The sequence below is a fragment of the Sinocyclocheilus anshuiensis genome, unplaced genomic scaffold (assembly GCF_001515605.1).
Source record: "Sinocyclocheilus anshuiensis isolate Anshui unplaced genomic scaffold, SAMN03320099.WGS_v1.1 scaffold940, whole genome shotgun sequence".
Taxonomy (NCBI): Eukaryota; Metazoa; Chordata; class Actinopteri; order Cypriniformes; family Cyprinidae; genus Sinocyclocheilus; species Sinocyclocheilus anshuiensis.
Window position 1 is genome coordinate 224,519 of NW_015549620.1, and position 13,684 is coordinate 238,202.

The following is a 13,684-nucleotide window of genomic DNA, read 5'->3' on the forward strand; positions in this document are numbered from 1 at the left end:
CACTACACAAACTGTTGCATGTCATCCCGGACTACATATCCCATCATCCATTGCACTGATTGCACACAGCACTGACTGCACACAGCTGTAACCAATCACACATTCACTATATAACACTCACTCAAACAACCATTCAGGGCCGAGTATTGGTTAGCGCATATCACTCACCTAGCGATAGCTACTCTACGGAGCCATTTCTAGTTTTCATAGTTTATTCTTAGTCTTGCCTTGCCTGTTTTCTCGTGTTCTGATTCCTGCCTGTGTTTCTCGGATTGCCCTTTTGTCTCGCCGTTCGCACTCTGTTTGCTCCTGCCTGGACTATTGCTCGTGTTATTGGATTGCCCCTCTTGTCAAGCCCTCTGGATAACGTTTGCTGTCGACTGACTCACGCCCGTTTTGAATTACTCTTCGTCTTGCCCTCATATACCTGTTTGCCATTGTCTGAACCTTGCCTGTTTTATGACCACGCCTTTAAATAAAAGCTTTGCAGATGGATCCGCACGGTCCTCGTCTCGTCGGCTCCGTTACACTTTTAGTCCCGGTGTCCTCATATGAGGACGTGTATGAAATCAGCATCCTGTTTCGTTACAGAAGGTCATATTTTGATTTGAAACCCCATAACATTTTCCTGAGATGTTGATTTATGACACACAGTTTAAAAATTAGTCAGATTTTAATAATTACAAAATATTATCATATTTCCATAAGAGTGTCACTAAATTAAAATAAGACATTTTTGAAGACCAAGTAGAGGGAGTGGTCATAGTGAAACATCCAAACATTTAGCATCTCTGAAAAGCCCTGAATGTGCTCTGTACAGAACATCCAGACTTAAAACTGTGGCATGTATAGTCTCAGAGAAATTCACTAAAATAAAATGTCCTCATATGAGGATGCAGGGTCTCAGGAGGACAACATTTTTAGCCACTAGAGGTCGCTGTTTCTGTTATTTTGTCCTCAAGGATTTGGTTACAATTCGAGTGTCTTGCACCATTTAGTTGAGTACTTGTACTGTTGCATACTAGATGTCATAAAATACCAAAAGAAAGACTCTACGATGTGTAGAATGAGGTTGTCTCTTAAAGGCAAAGCAAATATAATGGTAAATAATGTATTTTATTTGGAGTGACAGAGAATGAAAGTGCAAAGGCATTCAAATTAACCTCAAGGGACATTCCACAGACAGAAATAACAGTAATTGACTGTGTGTATGTGTGTGTAGTTTAAATGGAAAAACATGATCACAGGTATAAATGTGTCAGGACTGTCTGGCAGACTGAAAAAAAAAGAAGTATAATGTAAAATGATTATACACTATTGTAATTGAGATTGTCATTTTTTAAATTTATATATATATATATATATATATATATATATATAAAATCTGATTGGCTGAGAGTTTTTTTTAACTGTGCGATATTGTACCAGTATCAGCATGGGAACTGTTTCACCATTTGTATCACTCATTTAAAGCCATTAAAAAAAAAAAAGGTTACTTGGAATAAAATAATCATGAAATAACTGAAATAAAAAAACTTAAAATTGTTTTATTTCAGCTATTTTCCAAGGCAACATTTCACATTTTAAATTACTTTAACTTTATATACTAAAACAACTAAAACTGAAAGTGAAATGAAAATTAATAAATAATATATAGTCATATCAAAAAATATATATAAAAATGACAAAAACACAGAACAAAGTTACTAAAAATGTAACTAAAATTAACATGAAAGCAGAAAACATAAAATAAAATCTAATTCTAGTATATAATAGTATATAGTATCTCAGTGATAGTAGAATAACAGTGGCAGAAGCAAACCCTCTATAATTTTACAAATACTACTGTATTTCTTTAATCTTAATTCTTTACTACGGTACTGTATATCTTTAATATTTTACCCATAGTTTAATTTCAAATGCCACATGGGCCAACCCTTTTTCCCTTACTCCAACTGACACAAATCGATTGAGGCGTTATAGCATGAAAACTCAAAGCCAGGGTAAAGAGGCTGTGTGAATGTGGTGTGAACTCTGTGGAGGAGGGTCATTGAGTCATCAATGCTGTAAAACGCTAGTGTCCCGGCCCTATGATCCAGATAAACGCCTATCTTTGATGAGCCAGGCTCTGAAATCTTACTGACAATCCTGTTGTGCCAGAAAGCATAACCTTTCCTGCAGCAGAACAAACTCCAGGATTTGTCATTGTGACCGAAGTGAGCTTCACTGCTTTCCCCTTTCCTGGCAATGTTTTTGTATGCGACTGCAATGTTTACTCCCATCCCACTCCATTCCACCTCCCAGTAGCTGCAGCCTGTCAGGCCCTCCGTGCCCAGCACCTGGCACCAGTAATCAAAGCGCTCTGGGTGGTCGGGACAGGATTGCACTCGGCTCCGAATGGCCATTTCTCTGTTCCCCTTTGACAAACTAAGGTCCTTGTGGGCTGTTAAAGGATTTAGTTGCAGCGGGCAGGAATCTGAGTAATGGATAGAGGATAAGAGATCAAGGATGTTTATTCATGGTGTATCATATTCATATTATATTCATCTTGAGCCATGATTAAATAAATACATATCAGATGAAAAGTTGAATTACCATTCAAAACTTTGGGGTCAGATTTTTTTTTTTTTGATAGAAGTTAATACTTTCATTCTGCAGGGCTGCATTAAATTGATCAAAATTGACAGTAAAGATTGTCTACATTGTTACATAAAGAAATCTCAAGTTCTATGTTTCTATGAACACCAAATCAAAATATTAGAATATTTTCTGAAGGATCATGTGACACTGAAGACTCAAATAATGGCTGCTGAAAATTCAGTTTTGTCATCACTGGAATAAACTACAGGTATTAAAAAAAACAGTTACTTTAAATTTTTAATAGCATTTCACATTACTTTTATTTTACTGTACTTTTAATCAATCAAATGCAGCTTGGGTGACCATAAGAGACTCTTTTCAAAAACTTTTGAAAGGTAATATTATACAACAGTTAGTTTATGACTTTTTCTGCAGGTTACATTGTTACACCAGTAGGTGTTAACAAGTGACCATCTTTATCGATTCGTTCAAAACATGACGGATTGTGATTGTCATCATGAGTGAATCATTTATACATTCACTCAACCGATTCATTCAAAGCATGGTTTCATTCAGAAATAAAACAAGTGACTGTTGTAATGAGTGAATCATTTAATCATTCACTCAACCGATTAATTCAAAACATGGATTCATTCGGGAACAAAACATTACTGTTGTTATGGAGTGAATCATTTAATCATTCACTCAGCTGAATCATTCTACAAAACTGTTCATTTAGAAACGACAGACTGCTACTGTGTGTTGAGACTCTGTGGTTGATTCTGCTTCTACTTTGTTAGGGGCCCATTCACACAGAAGTAATAAAACTTTAAGAGGTAAAACAATAGCCATCACATTCATGATTGCAATGTTGGTCTGAATATCAGAATGGGCGTGAGCGCAGCTATTCGGAAATTGGAACAACAGCACTGTTGTTTGTGTTGCTTAATAAGAAATCCATGTTTAAATAACAGAAACCAACATTGTAAAATCAATAGCACTTTGCATTAGTGCAGTAGACTGACTTACGGTACAGGAACTCTGATCTAATTTTGGGCACCGTGCAGTGAAGGATCTTCATTGATCTTGCTAAAGAGAAAATGGAAAGCATGTGTACATCACAAGGAAATGATTTAAAGGGGTCCTATTATGCTTTTTCACTTTTTCAACTTTAGTTAGTCTGTATGTTGCTGTTTGAGCATAAAAAAGATCTGCAAAGTTACAAAGCTCAAAGTCCAATTCAAAAGGAGATGTTTTATTTAACAGAAATCACTTTTCAAAAACTACAACGAACGACTTGTTTGGACTACAACGCATATTTTCCGGGATTTGTGATACAGGCGGCTATGGTAAGGGGCATGACATTTCCTGACCAGGTGCAGAGTGGTACCAATCACAACACACACTGGCCCAGCTAACCAATCACAGCACATTTCGTATTTCAGAAGGTGGGCCTTCATTTGATACAGGAACTATTCGAGCTGTTCATGCCAGACTGGGGAGAGAGGTGTTGTAATAATGTAAAATATGTGAAAAATAATGTGTTTTTCGAACAACCTAGTATGAGAGCCTGTTCTAGTACATCCCCAAAACAAAATCAAGACTTTGTAAAAGAGCATAATAGGACCCCTTTAACAAAAAGGCGGAATTACAATACAATTTGGAAATCACCTAAACAGAAACGGCTTAGGCAGAAAGATCAACTTAGGGTGTTTCCCCTCACCAGCTTGATAGATCCTGAGCCATTCCCCTTTAAAGACATCTTCAAGCTTCTTCTTTAGAGCAGATATTGCTTCGTTCACCTTGCCAAAATCTGAGAGTGTAGCTATTGTGAAGGGTGGGTCAGGAAGGCCAGAAGAGAAGGAGTGACAGTTCTGTAAAGAGAGAGAGACAAGAGTTTGTCAAATGACTCATTCTGAGCATTTTTGGGGTATATTTTTCACAGTCAGCACTGGGATCGGGCTTACCTGAAGAACATGAACATGATCTTCAGACTTCAGAAGCATCTCAAGCTCATGATCTCTCTGTTTGAGCTCAGTGATTTCTTGCTCCAGTGTCTGCAACATGCTCTCCGCAGCTCTCTCTTGATCTCTGATCAGATCTCTGAATTTACACCTCCTTCTTTCAATAGACTGCATCAACTCAGTGAAGATCTGTTCACCATTTTCCATAGCAGTCTGTGCAGAGCTCTTTTAGGGCAAAAAAATCCAGTATTTATATTTTTAAACTATTGCATTTAATAATTATTATTTTTAAATTACATAATAATAATAATTATTGTTGTTGTTGATACTGATATTGTTGTTATAAAGAGTTAACTGATGCTTAATTTTCAGGTTAATTATTTTTTATTCAAAACATCTGATGACTCATCCATTTTGTTAAGTTTAAACCATTCTGGAAATTTCTTACTTTCAGGGTGTCTACAGCCTGTTTAAGCTCCAGTAGGTCCTTCTCTTTAGTGTGGATTTTGAGCTTGTATTTCTGTCGAGTCATGCCTAGTTCTTTCTGTGAAGAAACACAAGTGTGTTCATTGTAATTGAAATGCTTTTTAACTACAATTATTCTGTGGAGAATTAATGTGATGTGAATAATGTCACAAAATAGACACACTGCATTTTTTGTGAAGATATTTTAACGTTGTTCAGGATAACCCTATTGTTTATTTTTACGAGTTACATAAGAATAACCTTTGTCACAAACAAATGAGTTTATACACTTTATGTATGCGGATACCTACCAGACTATTCAAAGTAGCTGACCACACAGTCAAAGCCAACAGATCAAGCCTCTCTGTGATTGGTTGACGGTGAAAGATTCATATCTCTTATTTACGAACAAGGAAGCTCTGCTGAACACCTTTTTGTCCACGCAGGTTGAAATTTGAATGTGAAGCAGGAAACTGTCTTTGTAATATTATTCTAATGTTATAACGTTACACTTATTTACAGGTACTTTATTGTTTTTAGCTGGAAACTCAAGCGTCATCCTCATTAATCACATCAATTCAATGCCTCCTTTCTCTCACATTTTTTCCCAATTACTCTGTTGCATGCACTTTTCTGTACAATGAAAGCTGTTCATATTGAGGTGGAGTGCACTTTGGAAAATGTGCTTTGCCTCAGTGGAAAAAGAGTTTGGCTACTGAAGGATTCTGAGAATACTGTATTTTACTGCATCTTCCAGAGAGTTAAAGGGTTAGTTCACCCAAAAATGAAAATTCTGTCATCACTTACTCACCCTCGTGTTGTTCCAAACCCGTAAGACCTTCGCTCATCGAGCGTGTGGCGGCGCCGGCGCTGACCCAGATCCGGCGTGATGACGTCATTACGCCGGATCTGGGTCAGCGTCGCCACACGCTCGCGAATAAAGTTGAATAAAGTCGTTATTTTTGTTTTCTTTGCGCAAAAAAGTATTCTCGTAGCTTCGTAACTTTACAGTTGAACCACTGATGTCACACGGACTACTTTGTCGATCATCTTGGTACTTTTCTGGACCTTGAACGTGGTAGTTACCTTGTTGTCTATGGGAGGGTCAGAGAGCCCTCAGATTTCATCAAAAATATCTTAAATTGTGTTCCGAAGATGAGCGAAGGTCTTACGGGTTTCGAACAACACGAGGGTGAGTAATTAATGTCAGAATTTTCATTTTTGGGTGAACTAACCCTTTAAGAACCATGAAAATGTATCTTATTGAATAAAACGATTTAAACATGCAAAACAAGAAAGATAATTGCTATTGTTTTCTTTACCTGTTTCTTTGTGCTTTTCACAGCTGCTGTTACTGTATCGTGACCTTTATGGTCATCCATCACACACAAAAGACATATGCATTGTTGATCAGTTCGACAATACATCTCCAAATATTTGTCATGATGAGGACAGATCTTCTCCTGCAGGTTCACGGAGGCTTCGATCAGCTTGTGTTTCTTCAAGGCAGGAGATTTGTAGTGTGCTTGAAGGTGATTTTGACAGTAAGATGCCAAACATACCAAACAACTCATCACAGCTTTTTGTTTGATACTTGTACAGAAATCACAGGTCACATCACCTGGTACACAGTTGTCGTAGATCTGACAGTTGCCCAGAAGTTCCAGTTTCTTCAGCTTGTCCACCATATCTGCCAGCATGGTATTTCTGTTCAAAACAGGCCTGGGGCTAAACGTCTGTCCACACTGAGGACAGCTGAAGACCCTCAAATTATCATTTTTCTTCCAATAATCATTAATGCATTCCATGCAGTAGCTGTGCCCACATGGAATGGCCACTGGATCTTTCAGCAAATCCAAGCAGATCGAACAGCAAAACTCTTCTGTATCCAAGAGCCCTTCCATTTTGTTGTCTTTGCTCTAGCAAAATGTATGAAATGGTAAAGGCTCCGTCACGGAGAAGCAGTTCCCAGTTTTGCATGAATGTTCCTGGGCCACACCCTTAAATTCTTCCTCTTTAGATTACAGATAGGTAAATGTGCATGTCTGTTGCACTGAATAAAAATTCTGCACTGTAAGCCAAACAATATACAGTGTATATATATATATATATAATAAAATGAAGATACTTGAAGCACCATTTAGGGTTCCTCAGATTGCCACACTGTATGAACACGCTGGAGAACCTCAAGGACAGTGGTTCTCGACCAGGGGGCTGGGGCTCACTAGGGTGCCTCAAGAGGATCTAATATGATTTTAAACAAGACAAAAAAATCTTTAAGATGAGATAAAACGTTAATTCAACTTTTCAACAACTTTTTTTTTCTTTGTAGAACTAAGATTCATATGTTCTTGGAAAACCAGGATGTCTAGACCTGAAAAACTCATGTAAATGAATAAAATCTTAATATGCTATAGGCATTTTTATAAATAATTGACATTTTTTGTAGTTAATCCAAGCTCTACAATATTTTAGTGGGTACAAATTCTAAGTAAAATAATTTTTTAATAATTCCTAATCCTTATATATCAACAACGATTGGAAACGTCGTATAAATTCATTGTTTAAAAAGAGCTTGGAGTCAAAACGTTTGAGAACACCTGCTCTAGATCTTTAGTTCATTGACTCTCAGTAGGTGGTGCCAAGTGACTGTCATTATAAGTGAGTCATTGAATCATTCATAGAATTGATTTGTTCACAATAGCCAATTCATTTATGAACAAATTAATAGACTGAATGGGTCATTGAATCATCCATTTAATCCATAGGTCTTCAACTCTGCTCCTGTGGACCCACTGTTCTGCAAAGTTTATTTCCAACCTGCTTCAGCACACCTGGCCTGTGACTTTTAAAGTGATCTTGAAGACCTTGATTAGCTGGTGTGTTTGAGTTGGAGCTGAACTCTGCAGGACAGTGGGTCCCCAGGAGCAAGGTTGAAGACCTATGATTTAATCAATTCGTTCAAATAGTTAATTCATTCACAAACGAAATAAGTGGCTGTTTTTTGAGTAGGTCTTTCAATCATTCATTGAACTGGTTAACTTCTTCATACTCAAATGAAATAAGGGACTGTCTTTATGTGTGAGTCATTGAATCATTCAGTTAAACGATTCGGTCAAATACCCAGAATCATTTAGGAACATGAAACATCATATGTTGTGTGTTGCTTGGAGACGTGCAAGGCCTATGGTCTATGTGTCTTTTTGTATATTAAAATTCTCCCATATGTTTTTACTGAGACTTTTGAGATTTCTGAATAGACAGCAAATGTAGATATTTCAAGTTAATTCTATACACTTTTGTATATCAACAATTGTTTGATTTTTATTTATTCCATATTTAATTTTAGGAGAAACACATCTGGCAAAGGTGATTCATAAATTCAGCATAACTGAACAATCCATTCAAGTCCCCATAGCTATGAAAGACCTCCGAGCAATTAAATGTTCCTCTGGGTGAGTGCATATACTGTATGTGAATGTCCTAGAATGTGATTCATTAGTTCAGGGACAGAGAGTCAACAGATGTTCTGTATCTTTTCACACAGCGTGAAACCAGACTTCTTTTTTTCCTCAATGGAAAGCATATTTACACTGTTTGAATCATTCCCTGTCCCCTATATAGTGCACTACGTGCCATTCACTGTACAGAAAATTCTAATTCTGTGGACAAGTGACCGATTTCAGCCACGGCTTCAGCGTCTATTTTATAGTGTAGGGGATTCTAGAGAGCATTTGATTGGACAGACAGTTTGATGAGAAGCTGAAGTACGATGTGACGTCAAAAAAATATTTTAGCCGTTTTGGCGGAAGTGACTAACTGAACGCTTTGAATGCTTATATCTTCTAAATGCTAATTTTGTCACTGTTTTGGAGCACACTGCCTTATAGATAACCTTAAGACTAACATATTGATACTAACACCCAAAAAACTTTAATTTTGATTTCATGGGGACTTTAAATCTTTTTCATGGTTTTATTCAGAGCTGGATTACACATTCACACAACGCTGCGGTGTGTGCTGTTCTCCTCTTAGCACAGAGGGACTTATACAGAGAGAGAAAACACAGTGCCACAAATGCTCTTGCTCTTTGATAACACAATGAAAACATTCTCATTCAAGCATCGAGGACTGTGTAACAGTCTGTGACAGGCACATGCAGATCCCAGAGACTTACAGCAGAGCAAACAACATTTCATTTTCTTTCATTATCGTGAGGTGTTTATGTAACTGATACTGTCTGCTGGGGTACAAAAGCACAACAACGGTTTTTATAGAGATTTGATAAGAAAAATATCTATAGCTTTTGCATATACTTGGAAAATCCATGTGTACACATATAGCAAGTATATCCCGTAAATATAAATCCAGTACAATGTGTATATGAGAATACCAATATATTCAATGTCTTTATAATGTTTCAGGATATGTCCAAATATACATTTATATTTCCCATCATCGTCAACGTGTCTTATGTGACAGAGGTTAACATTTTAAGAATTAATTTTGTACTATTCAGTCCACCATATAAATGGTTTGACATATATGCACCAAACAGCAGTGCTATGTACTGATACATATCAAGTATTACATCACACATATTAAGTGCAACATTTTTTGTCATCTGTACAAAAGATTGCTAATCATGCATGACAAAAAATATAGCTAACAGTAAATATAGTTTATGACTTGTCATTTAAACATCGCTACTCTCTATCCCACTTCCCTCTTTCTGTCTTTTATTGTTTTGCCTTCCTCTTGTATTACTTTTTAATTCCTGCTAAACCCCTTAAACAGTAACAAACACCAGCCTGGCTGAGTAGATGAGATCAGCCAGATAAAGAATGAAGTTGAGAGCACTGAGGACCGAAATGGCCAGCAGCTTGTCCCATGGGCACAGGCCCATGCTGGAGCCACAGCTGTTGGGTCTGTGGCTCTGGCCTCCGTGCTTATTGTCGAACTTATAAATGGGCCAGATGATGGTGGCAGACAAATACAAGCCCACAGCCAGGAGGGCGTATGTGGACAGGAAACGGGCGAAGGAGAAGGGCAGGCAACCTGTGCACTCTCCTACACACATCACGATAATGCCTGCCGACAAGATGAAGCAGATGCAGTACACGGCCAGGCACCACTTGGTCGCCGCATTCTGGTCATACGTTATGGGCTCGCTGATGAAGACGAATATGATGCAGGCGACGAAGTTCTCGCACACCTTTAGCAGCCCTGGTGCTGTGGCCATGTAGCCGGCTACTTCTCCTGGACGAGCCTTACTCAGACTCACCTCGCTTAAGTACGCGATGGTGGCGAGGCAAGAAAATACGGTTGACACAATGCGGCAGTTGATCATCTCGTTGCGACCAGCGTAGCCCTTCAGGAAGTAAAGGGGGAATATGATTGAGGCGGAGAGGCAGAGGAGGGAGGCGTAGCAGGCGAACGTGATCGGAAAGTTCTTCCATGAGACAGGGGCGCGGGTCTGCAGGCCAAACATTTCCACTAAGATTATCAGCAGAGTTCCAACAAAACTGAAACTCCAGCAGAAAATGCACCAGTCACCCGTGCCGTGAGTTAGACCCGCTCCATAAAGAGCTACGCTGAATGCTACGCAGGCGAAAACCATGGCAGCCACACGGGCCCACAGGAGAGGAGAGGAACGCAACACCACCGGCATGATGGGCTCACAAAAGAAGATTTACAGGGCAATTAATGTCAGCTGTGAGTAACAGGAATAGACGTCCACTTTTATTCAGTGGCTTCTTGGTTGTCTATGAGCAAAACAAAAAAGGTAATCAGTCAGTGGTAAGAAAGAATTATATTTACATTCATATAATATGAACAAAACTTCTCTTAGATTTCACACAGATTAAAGGAATAGTTAAAGCAAAAAATTTCCTCTATGCAATTACTCAATGTCCGATGTTGTCCAATGTGTCCAATTTTGTTTTGGACCACATTGACTTTCATTGTATGAACAACAAAACAAAAAATGCAAAAACAAAATGATTTTGGAGCGAAAATCACATAGTGTATGAAGAGCACAGACTCCAATTTTTTAGCTTCAGACTTAGATTCCATCCAGTCAGAGGACATAAAACATGTTTGATATTTTGTGCCTATTTTAGAATAAGAAAAAGTCAGCTCAGATTTATTATACTGAATTATATATATATATATATATATATATTTTATTTGTATTTTTTTATTGCACAATTGAGTTGGGGGATACCAAACATGTTTGATATTTTGAGCTGATTTTAGAACGCATATTGTTTTCATTTGCTGTGCATCTCGTAGCAACCGGGCTCTATGTGAGTTTGTTGTTCTCAGAAAAAATTGAAATTTTAGTGTGTGATCCTCAGTCGTTTAGTGTATGATGCCCAGTTTTTTTTTTACTGTAATCATTTACAAGTTTATAGTGTTTATATTCTAGTGTTTTAAAATCTGTCCAGATTAGAAAATTATTACTGATTTGTCATTTTTGGGTAATCTTTCACTTTAATATCAAGGCTGAATAAGGTTGTTTACTGAGTAATATATGCAGAATAACAGTTAATCTGTGATGACAATAATTTCAGTTTGGTCACAAGAACAGTTTAAATTCCTCACAATGTCCAACTGAAACTTGTAGAATAATACGCCATATATTCATGCAAATTAAATGGTCACATACTGAATAAATTGGTACTTTACAACAAAACGTCTCTGAGTGTCCTTCGGGATTCCAGACTGGGAGTCAGTGAAATTATCTCTGTAAGGTATTTGAGCTATTTAGACTAATGCACCACAAGCAAGACCTTTACTCAACCCTTCAGTCCATCTGTCATCAAGCTCTGTGAGAGGAGCCAGATAGGTTAACAATTGGAGCATTGAGACTCTCTCTCAGCCCTCCTACACAGTTCTGTAACAGCCAGGAATACCTCCTTCATCTTGTCGGAGAGGTTCAAGTAAACAATGGAGGCATGCGTGTTTACATTTTCGGGTTAAGATGGAAGAGAACATGGTTAGTAAAATAGGGACAAAAAATCATTAAAGAAATAGCAAAAGAAGCAAGAAGCCAAGCAGATGAATTCAGAGCCACATATAGCCAAGGGGTTTGAAAAAGCGTGTCCTTTCACCTCACGACGAGTCATATTTTAAACACAGGTGGCAATAGCATAGCTGTGAGTCATTTATCCCTCACTCCCCCATTTTTTCCCCCGCTCTGCCTCTCTTACACTCTTTCTTTGCCTATAGTGTCAGATTTTCCAACTTACTGATCTAGGCTATTCCAGATGTTCTGCATCCCATCAAACTGCAAAAAGAGAGGGATGTGCCTGGTGTTTTCCACACTGAATTCCCCCAACCTCTCTTTCCTCACTTGCTGTTCTACCCTACGCCCACCTTTCAAAGCCTTTCTCTTTTTATACTTCTTTCATTCGCGTTCAGAATTTGTTACTAAAGAAACAGAATACTAAGAGTGGAAGGAAACTCCCTGCTTTTGACATCCACTCACAGCTATTTAACATGAGATGAAATGCTGCTGAATTCAATGCAATATATGATTACTCAACTTCTCCTTATGCAACAGAAGTTGCCCATGTCAAGGGAAAAAAATCTGAAAATAGGCCCATGGAAGCACGTATGAGAAAACAGGACAAGACATGAGGTTGGAGAGCTGGACACAGAGCTGTAGAGGAGGTCACGCGGATGTCTGAGACATGAGACATAACTCAATTTTCTCCCTTAATCTGGTTACAGTGCAGTTACTTTTCTGTGCAGAAAAAACATGCTGTTAACATCCGTCTTATCTGGCGCACTAAGAAAGAAATAAAGGTACCCTTTATTGACTGTCAACACATTTTTCGGTGGAAAATTTCACTTTCACTGCATCAGAAACCATGTTTGGTCATATGTAAAAGACCAGAATGGAAACAAACACTAGCCTAAATTGAGCTTAAATAGAAAACATAAAATAAAATGTGTTTTAAGTCTTATGGAAGCAAGAAATTAAAACAATTTGTATCGAATGAACTGATCAACTGAGTCAAAACAGCTAAAACGACAGGACATGAAAATGACATTTAGCTTGATATGAGATCATCATCCTAACAGACAGTGGCCGCTGCAGTGGGCGTGCCTCTCCACACGCCGCACCCATTAATACAGAATAAAATAAAGGTTACTTTAAAATAATAAAAAAAAAACAACGCATTTTGAAAAATTACGTTCCAAATGTCTTAGTAAATTCCTAGATGTATGTCTCCGTCATTATTCCAGACGCAATATATTATTGTTACACGAGCGCAAGACGTGACGGGTGCAAATAGAAATATTTTACATTTTATTTCCTTTTATCTGTCAGATTGATCGCTTCGGATACACACTATGCCAAAGTCTGAACGAATTAGATCAAAGAATTTTATCGCTATCAGAATCCAAAACGCAATTAGAACAACCTGTAGTTATATGTGTGTCAGTATTCAAAGATAAACATAACGGTGCTGGATGCTCGAAGCGTCTGCTTTCAAAAAGATGAAAATATATAAACTATCCTCTGCCTATTTCTTACCGGCTTGTCCCGTTATCTTTCTCTCGAAGTGCTCAGTCTGAAACAAGAAGGCGCGGTTTTGGATCTGACTTTTCAATCAGTGAGGACACTTTAACCCAAGTTTATGAGGGATACCCCCCCCCCCTCC

The 13,684-nt window shown here is 38.0% G+C and overlaps 2 protein-coding genes across 2 annotated transcripts; both read right to left on the reverse strand.

Annotated features, from left to right (window-relative positions):
• Positions 1 to 1,946: 1,946 nt before the first annotated feature.
• LOC107659402 (tripartite motif-containing protein 16-like) lies at positions 1,947 to 6,913 on the reverse strand. Its single transcript, XM_016448327.1, has 6 exons — positions 6,332 to 6,913; positions 4,993 to 5,088; positions 4,548 to 4,769; positions 4,304 to 4,454; positions 3,610 to 3,669; positions 1,947 to 2,476 (listed from the first exon to the last, which is right to left on the reverse strand). Exons 1-6 carry the CDS (start codon positions 6,911 to 6,913, stop codon positions 1,947 to 1,949), a joined length of 1,641 nt encoding a protein of 546 aa, XP_016303813.1.
• Positions 6,914 to 9,628: 2,715 nt separating this feature from the next.
• LOC107659403 (myeloid-associated differentiation marker homolog) lies at positions 9,629 to 13,630 on the reverse strand. Its single transcript, XM_016448328.1, has 2 exons — positions 13,558 to 13,630; positions 9,629 to 10,774 (listed from the first exon to the last, which is right to left on the reverse strand). Exon 2 carries the CDS (start codon positions 10,678 to 10,680, stop codon positions 9,799 to 9,801), a length of 882 nt encoding a protein of 293 aa, XP_016303814.1. The 5' UTR covers positions 10,681 to 10,774; positions 13,558 to 13,630; the 3' UTR covers positions 9,629 to 9,798.
• Between the last annotated feature and the right edge of the window lie 54 nt (positions 13,631 to 13,684).

Excerpts from the sequence above, each read along its gene's own strand:
- LOC107659402 (XM_016448327.1), bottom strand. The coding sequence starts at position 6,913 with ATGGAAGGGCTCTTGGATACAGAAGAGTTTTGCTGTTCGATCTGCTTG. Across the intron at positions 4,455-4,547 it reads ATCATGTTCATGTTCTTCAG|AACTGTCACTCCTTCTCTTC; the intron begins GTAAGCCCGATC and ends CTCTCTTTACAG. Across the intron at positions 2,477-3,609 it reads TAGATCAGAGTTCCTGTACC|ATTCCTGCCCGCTGCAACTA; the intron begins GTAAGTCAGTCT and ends TCCATTACTCAG.
- LOC107659403 (XM_016448328.1), bottom strand. The coding sequence starts at position 10,680 with ATGCCGGTGGTGTTGCGTTCCTCTCCTCTCCTGTGGGCCCGTGTGGCT.